This window comes from Ceratotherium simum, chromosome 27 (genome assembly GCF_057802395.1).
Source record: "Ceratotherium simum simum isolate JZ-2026a chromosome 27, ASM5780239v1, whole genome shotgun sequence".
Taxonomy (NCBI): Eukaryota; Metazoa; Chordata; class Mammalia; order Perissodactyla; family Rhinocerotidae; genus Ceratotherium; species Ceratotherium simum.
Window position 1 is genome coordinate 18,398,895 of NC_141926.1, and position 8,602 is coordinate 18,407,496.

General features: G+C 35.4%; 1 protein-coding gene across 1 annotated transcript in view; it reads left to right on the top strand.

Annotated features, from left to right (window-relative positions):
• ADAMTS5 (ADAM metallopeptidase with thrombospondin type 1 motif 5) overlaps nt 1-8,032 on the top strand; it is a 49,680-nt gene extending 41,648 nt beyond the window's left edge. Inside the window, exon 9 of the mRNA XM_004429527.2 lies at nt 1,258-8,032. Coding sequence (XP_004429584.1) covers nt 1,258-1,825 — 568 coding nt within the window. The 3' untranslated portion in view covers nt 1,826-8,032. The remainder of the gene's footprint in view (nt 1-1,257) is intronic.
• Nucleotides 8,033-8,602: the final 570 nt, after the last annotated feature.

Consider the following 8,602-nt stretch of genomic DNA (forward strand, 5'->3'; position numbering starts at 1 on the left):
AAGGTCATATGCCCAACAAACAGGGGCCTTCCCTGGGGTTGAGCTTCCTCTCCAATCCAGAGGAAATGCTTGAGTGGGGGAAACACACATGGGTTTTCAGTATATGAATCAATTGCCCCATAACCTCTAAACTTGAGTAGGAATTTGAGAGTAGATAATTCAGTTTTACACACATCCATCAAATTACACAGGCAATTTATGTCAATTCAAATTACTGGGAAAGTAAAACATATGGGGACTCTATTATGAAATTACTTATTGAGGCAAAGATTTTCGCAAAAGGTGACTCCTTCTCACTGTTATAGTCCCTTGGTGCTTAATTAGCATTTCTGTCCTAGAATTTTCTACAAGCTATGGATATTAGAGATATCTACAGCTTTGCCCATTTTCCTGAGCAGTTGATGGATCATTAGAGACCTATCTTATTTGTCACCCACCATAAAGCCCCACTCTTCATCATGCTTCATAAATACTAAGCATTCGGGGAAACTTGCTAAGGCATTAAAGATTCATTTTTTTTCTTTTGATGATACTAGTAAGCTATGGTCACCCAGTTACAGAATTTTATGTTCCATTTGTGTCCTGCCCAGGGAATCCAGAGTTCTAGCAGAAAGGGAAGCAGAGCCTCTACTATTTCTAGTTCAACCGACAGTTAAATCCCTGGTTCCCCAACTGGTCTGCACATTTGGAACAACATGAGGAGCCCCAGACGTACTGCTGCCTATGCCCATCTTGAAAGATGGCGATTTAATTGGTCTGGAGTCTGGGGATTTAAATTTTTAAAAGATCTCCACGTGATTCTAATATGCAAACTAGTTTGAGAAACATTAAAGATTTGTATGAGATTGAGGGCAGATTTTTGTTAGTTGGTGTTTATGTCTATCGCATTTTGTGCCAGGAAAAAATAAGTAGCTCTGTAAAGATGATAGGATTTGATAAGGATGTGTAACATTTTTGTAAATCTTTAAATAAAGTTAGTATAAATTTTTAAAACACAGGCATGTTGCTAACATCATCCTAATTTTGAACATCATCATAAAAATGATACCATATGATAGTCTAACCACAATTTTATTTTGTTATAAGAAAATTAATTTGTGAAGCCAATTGTAAACTAATCTCCTAAATACATTAAAACTTTGTGTGAAGATAGGACTTTTAGAGGATTTCTATTTCTTTGTCCGTTTGTTAAGTGTTGACTTATTTTTCCTTCTCTCTCTCTCTCCCTCTCTCCCCTGTGGATATTCTTGCTTCCAGTAAGGGTTATACTGATGTTGTGAGGATTCCAGAAGGGGCAACCCACATAAAAGTCCGACAGTTCAAAGCCAAAGACCAGACTCGGTTCACTGCCTACTTAGCCTTGAAGAAGAAAAATGGTGAGTACCTTATCAATGGGAAGTACATGATCTCCACTTCGGAAACCATCATTGACATCAACGGGACAGTCATGAACTACAGTGGTTGGAGCCACAGGGATGACTTCTTGCACGGGATGGGCTACTCGGCCACAAAGGAGATTCTAATAGTGCAGATTCTTGCAACAGACCCAACGAAAGCCTTAGATGTCCGCTACAGTTTTTTCGTTCCCAAGAAGTCCACTCAAAAAGCAAACTCCGTCACTAGCCATGGCAGCAATAAAGTGGGATCGCAAACGCCGCAGCTGCAGTGGGTGACAGGCCCGTGGCTCGCCTGTTCTAGGACCTGTGACACGGGCTGGCACACCAGGACGGTGCAGTGCCAGGATGGAAACCGCAAGTTAGCCAAGGGATGTCTTCTTTCTCAGAGGCCTTCTGCCTTTAAGCAATGTTTGCTCAAGAAATGTTAGCCTGTGGTCATGATCTTATGCAGAGATAGCTGGATGATTCATCACTGGTCAGTCATGATGAACAGTGGTGATCGGTCATGGTGAACTAGAGGTCACCTAAAGCACAGAAAGTCACTCTTCAACAGTGTCATTGTCAACAGGAGTCCAATTATGGGCAGAATCTGCTCTCCGTGACCAAATGAAGATGTGCACTGTTTCATGTGACAGTGGTGACCTTTGAATATAGAAAACTTGGGAGTTATTGAACATCACCTGGGCCTACAAGAATGAAAAAACACTGATGAATGTAGAATCAGGGCACATTTGAAGATGGCAGAACAACAGTCTCCCCCATGTCACCTACCTCTTATAGAATGTCTTCAAAGGCATCATAATCATTTTCACCCGTAATACGCAGTAGCTTATTTTTACTGTTTGTAAATACATTCTCCCTTGATATGTCACTTTATATCACTTGGTTCTATTAAAATATATATATATATGTATATATATATATATTTCTATAAAGAAGTGCTTGACCAAAGTAGGTCTGCAGCTATTTCAAAACCTTCCAGTTTCCAGAAAGAGCTGTGGATGTTTTACTGGAAATTAAGAACTTGCTGCTGTTTTAATAAGATTTAGTATACTTTGAGACTACAGGAGATAAAATTTGAGTCAAAAACCATTTTGACAGCAAGCATCTTCTGAGAATTCTGAAAAACAAAAGGATCTCAGTGTATCTAATCATTGCAATACATACACGGGTCCATTTATTTAAACCTTTGACTGCCTGTATTTTTTCAAGGAGCCAGCCAAATTAATGCATAATTAGGATTTAGAAGTATGTTTGTGTGTGTGTGTGTATGTTATCAGTTTTCAAGAGCCTAAAAATCAGTTTCCTCCTGTTAGAAATTAAAAGGCAAAAAAAAAATACTTCACCATATTTTCAGGTTATATTTTCACAACTGCTTTTCCTTTCTGTGGCTCCCATCTGATATCTCACAATGTGTCACATACAGACAAAAACACACAGCAAAGAGTTTTCTATCACCTTCAACACTGGTATACCTCTTACCAGCAAGCCTTTAAAATGTACTTTGTTTTTGCTTGTTGTTCATTTTGTTCAAGGGTTCTGTAAGACCTACAATGTTTTGTACTTCTTGCTGACTTAGTTTAATAGGAATATTAAAGATCACTTGGTAGTTAGCCACATCTAGACGTGGTTATCATTTATGTGGCTAGTGCAAAAAAAGTGGTTAATATTAATAAGACTGTTTCCACACTACAGAGGCAATAATTCCTGCATTGCTTTGTTTTTTGAAATTCAAGTATACTGACACTGTACTTAAGATTTTTCCCAATTGGAAAGCATTTGGTTGTACCAGTAAGTGTTTGAGTGATGAAATGTGATGATTTTTGAGAAGTTCATTGCGTTTATTTCCAAAGCCTGTCTAGGTAGGTTGTACGTTAGAATAGTTAGACATGGAAAATTTTGACAGTCATATGCACAAAAATCTCTTTTTAGACAGTAAACTGCATTCCTTCACCCCATAACTCAGAAAACCTAAGGTGTTTCATTTCATTGAGATGTCTTTTTCTTTGTGAAATATCACAAAGCCCATTGTTTTTATAAAAATTTTTAATAATCATACCAAATGTGCCTATTGCTAAAGATTTGCATATAAGGATGTTAGGGGACCATTGTTTGAGTTCCCTTACACTCATGAGAGTTTATTTTTATTATAAGATATTTTTAATATAAAAAAATTATGTAATTGATCTTGCTACATCACTTTCATTTCAGTGGGACAGGAGAATGGATGTCTCACTGTTTTAAGTATTTTCTTAAGAAATTATTTGGTAAGACAAATAATTGTTTTACAGAACTGATAGTCATCCTTTGGATTTTCATAGACTGACTTTGCTTTAGATGTAATTATTTTTCTCAATAAATTATCAGTTAGAGAAATGAGGCCTATGTAAGACTAGTAACCTACAGTTGATGGAGGTCACCAGATATCAGGGCAGGGAACAAAGCTATTCACATCAGTCAGAAAAAAAAATTTAAATCACACCAATCATTTGACTATGCAGAGAGAATTAATAGCAAGGCCAACATTATTTTTTCCACTTTTCAAAATAGTTTTAATCAAGTAACGCAACTATGCCAAAATTTATTTTTATCTTTTGTGGTTATATTCGCAGCAATATTAAAAAATAATTGAAGAGTAAACATGATTGTTTCCTACTCTGCTTCTCTATACTGTATTCATAGATTTTTTTTAATATGGTTTATCATGATTCGTTTTTTTCCACATATAATGAAGTTTTATACTTCTCATTGAAACAACCCTAGAGAGCGTAGAACAAATAAACCACTATTCCATGCTTTCAAGGAGTTTTCTTTAGTTTTTTTGTATGAGGATCAATAGATTGACTAAGGAATTTATGTCTAAACTCCTGAGAAAAATGATGTAGACTGGAGGCTGAAATTCAGAGACATGGAGTGATCAGTAGATATAGAGAATGATAAGCAAAGGGAAAATTGTCTTTAACAAAATCTAATTCAGTCCAATTTGACTATGGGCTAGGCCATTCACCTTTCCATAGTTGCACCTTGAATAAAGAGTCTAGGGGCTACTTAGGGGCTACCTAGGGGCTACTTCCTCAAAAAAAGAGTTTGTCTGAAAATGTTCAGGTTAGTAAGAATTTAATCTCACTCACAAAACTAAACACTCCAGATTGTTTCATTAAATACAAAGGGAGCCCAGAAGAAAATAGCATTGATTTCTTCTAGAACAGAAAAGGTCAAATTAAGCCCCACCTTGTTGTTTAGAGGTTTAAGGGCATTGTTTTAATTTGTTCAACAAATTCAACTTCCTTTGCCTTCCTGTGGAAACAGTTTTATCCCATTAAACTAAGAATTAAGGGATTAATCACAGGCAAAAAAAAAAAAAGTTGCAGCACTGAAAAAAAGTAATTTATTGTTTTTGCAACTTGTATGTGAATTTGTGTGATAAAATTATTTATTCTTATTTAACAAAAATATGTGCAAATTCTATATTTAAAATGTTTTGCTGTTGTCCTACTTTTTAATTTATGCTTCATGTTTGTGTATAAAGTACACTTTGTGAGTTTACATAATATACAGCACTGGTTGCTTTTGTATTTTTTTACCGAAAGCTTTCTGTGTGAAACAGGTATATTTGTGTATATTCCTCATGTATCCTTATTCTGATAGTATCGTTTTCCTTTCTAAGCCAGATTTAAATTTAATCTTTCATGACTAGTAGTGTTCATTACTTGTAGTTACATTAACAGGTCTTTTGGGTTCCATTAATACTGATTTTTCCAAGTCACAGATAAGAAAAACACTTACTCAAGCAATTAAAGTCCAAGTTTTAAACTTGGGCACATAGATAGCCTGGAAGCTTCCCACAGAAGCTAAGATACAGTTAAGAATCAGGTCAATTCACTTCACTGATAAACCTAGACAAAAAGCTATTTATGTATTATATGAAAGTTGTATACACACAACCTCTGAGTGATATCAATCATAATAAAACCAAATATCGTCTTTTGCTGCTTTCGAAACACTCCTTAAAATTAGTATCATATAGTCTCTAGTGTCTGTAGGATTCTATAGATGAGAGTAAACAAATTGGGTTTAAATGATTCAAATGTTAGTAGTCAACTGTTTCTACAAATATGGGGTCTCCATTGATAGAGTGTGAGTTTTTGCTACTACTAATGAATCTCGTGGAGTGATCAAAGGACTTGGGACAGGCAGGGACACCTCTGATGACATCAACTTCCCTCTGTGGTTTGACAGCCTGGTCACAGCAATAAGGCAGAGCACCCTTGGATACACAATTCTCCAATTCAATCTGGCTCTGACATTTCTCCCATTGCCTCCTTCCTTATTAACAAGGGCATTGTCATGGTTAAGGCAAGGACGGAAGCCAGATTCAAAGAAGTCCAAGACTTGTGCTATGACTTATAGTTCACTGTTTGTGAAATAAGATTGAATTGAATAATGACCAAATTTTGCTGATTGTTTATGGCTGAGTGTGAAATCCCATTGGCATGATTGGTGAATATCACTAACCTATTTATAATCAAACTTGAGGCTATAAAAATACCTTTTATTTTTGAACATTTCAAAGCTATAAAATAAATGAATAAGACTGAGTACAGAAACGATCATCCAAAGCTATAATAGAACCAAGTGCAAGGTCAAGGTGATCCATGATTTAGACATACAGAAAAGGATCTTGCATATTTTCTCTATTATTTTTCTCATTTGCCAACACCTTGTATTTTAGATTGTCAAACAGGTAGATCAGCTTAACTGACTAGTCCAATGAAAAAAACAATCTTCCTAAGAAATGAACTACAGAAGTGACTTCTACTTGCATGAACTACAGAAATGTCGTCTCAAGTTTTATCACCACGAAACACATCAGTCTGTAATGCATAACTGTGTTCTTGTCAATTAATGAGAACGTACTGAAATAACAGCCCATGTATTAGTGATACAAAAAATGGAAATATACATGGTGTTTAGATCAAAAAAGCATTCAATCTGGCAAATGTCTTTCTGGTGCCGTGATATGCTAATTCTCAGTGCAGATTTTGTGGAAGAAGTAAAGGAATATGTTGTTAGAAGATGTTGGTTTAAAAGAGAATAAGACTGAAACATCCATATTAGTTAACCCAGTTAATTGCACCCTCGTAATATACTAGCACTTTAGCAGTAAGTTTGCTATCTGTGGTCCTTATCCCAGAGCTCCACCAACTGGTCCACATGCACCGCCATAGGTCAAATGAAAAAACAAGGACTAGCCCATCATCCTACAAGGCACTGCCACATCATAGTGACCCAGAGTCTAACACTGTGAGGAAAACTGTGATTTATAAATAAAACAGGGCATTTTTTTTTTTCATTTCTCTTTGGCACATCCAATGAACAATGGTCATTTTTATCAAGGTGCTAACATCAGTAATCAATTGTCAAATGTCTTTCTGAGTTGCTATTTTATTCTACATGATTTTTCAGTTCGCAAGAAAGAGCTCTAAGTTTTTTGTCAAGACTGGACACGACTTGTTACTCAAAGTTTGGGAAATTGCATCTCATGGTCATTCTGATCAGTGTTCAGTGGCGTAAGGTATAGGAACATCGAAAATATTTAAGATCACATTAAAACTTGAAGAGGGTCAGGCTGGAATCGCAGACTTTTAGATGAGTCATATTTCATCACTAAGCCATCAGCGTTCCTTTCAAACATTCCTCTCAAACAAACTTTTATTTCCTATACACAAACAAACTTTCGTGTGTATTTGGCCTAACTTTTTTAAGCTTTGCAATGTTTTATATCAGTAGTAAACCCTTGGCTATTAGTACATCTCAATCTTTTCTTTAACAATTCACAACATAGAAACACTTCAACCCATACTGAGAGTTTATTTAGAAGACAAGATCAGACTGTGTGTGACTTTGTGAGGCTAGACTTCAGATTAATATACATTGTCTCTGGATGGTATTTTTGCATTGCACACTCAGACATGACATACACATAGGAATTGACAAATACTGCTTACATTTTAGTATGACGTATTAGCCAGCAGAAATCATGCACGTGCTTTGTAAATAGACCGCAGATAACTAAACAGATTGCAGAAATACGTTCAGTTTGATGTAAGCAGTGGCACAAATATTTGATTTCTGTATTAGAGTCTGTGAATAAAGTCAGGTAATAAACCCAAGTAGGTATAACTGAGATTTTTAAATCTTGAAACATGCTTTCAAAGTAGAGTAAAATATTGAGGATTTACATGCTGTAGATAAGCAGTAAAATGTAAACTGCTTATTACCCTCAATTTTCCAGAAGGGATGGTATTTTTCGGTAAATATAATGCAATTGAAAAACCAAAAATCTTGGAAAACTAAGACGGGTCTTGTTTAAAATGTCTCTTCAGCTTTGGCAAATTTCAAACCTGAATCAGCTATTGAAAGCATTACTGTGTCTTGTAGCCTGTATTCCACAACAGCTCTGTTATTCAGGTAAACCAATTGAACTGAGTCGTTTGGGACCTATACTGTAATATTTTTCATGGAGGCACAATATATTATTTTGTAAAGCATTTCCCTATGTGTGACTTTAAACTGTAAAACTAAATATCGGCTTTGTGGTTTCAGTGGGCATAATAAATATTCATTGTAAACTATGTTTTTATGAGTTGGAAACTATTGTCCATTTATTTTTAATTTTCTCATAATAGATGCAGGACCAAGCCAGGTCTTAAGGAAGCCATAGGCTCTCTATAATTTCTACCATCTTTCATCCACTTTGGCGCAGACAATTAATACTTTCTCCATCTTAAAGTGCTATCAGACTATCACCCCATAAGTCTGTCTAGAATTGAACTTCTGGTGTTAAATTAGAAACAGCAAGAAACATAATCTACTTTCTTCATCTTTACTTTTTTAAAGATAAACTTATTCTAGACACAAAATTAAAGAGTCAAGGTAATAGGGCAGACCTGGAAATATGAAAAGAATTGACATTCACTTGCAAAAGCCTAATTATTTGCTAACAAATTTATGGTATTAAGGTTCCTAAGGACATCAATTCTTTCTTAACCTAAAATCATTACAGTTTACTGTACATTGCAAACATTGAATTTCTCATATCAAATAATATTTCAGAACTGTTGAACTTTAAATTTTTTTTTAGTAGGATGTATATTTTTAAAAAGATTGTTTTTGCTGAGGAAGATTCACCCTGAGCTAACATC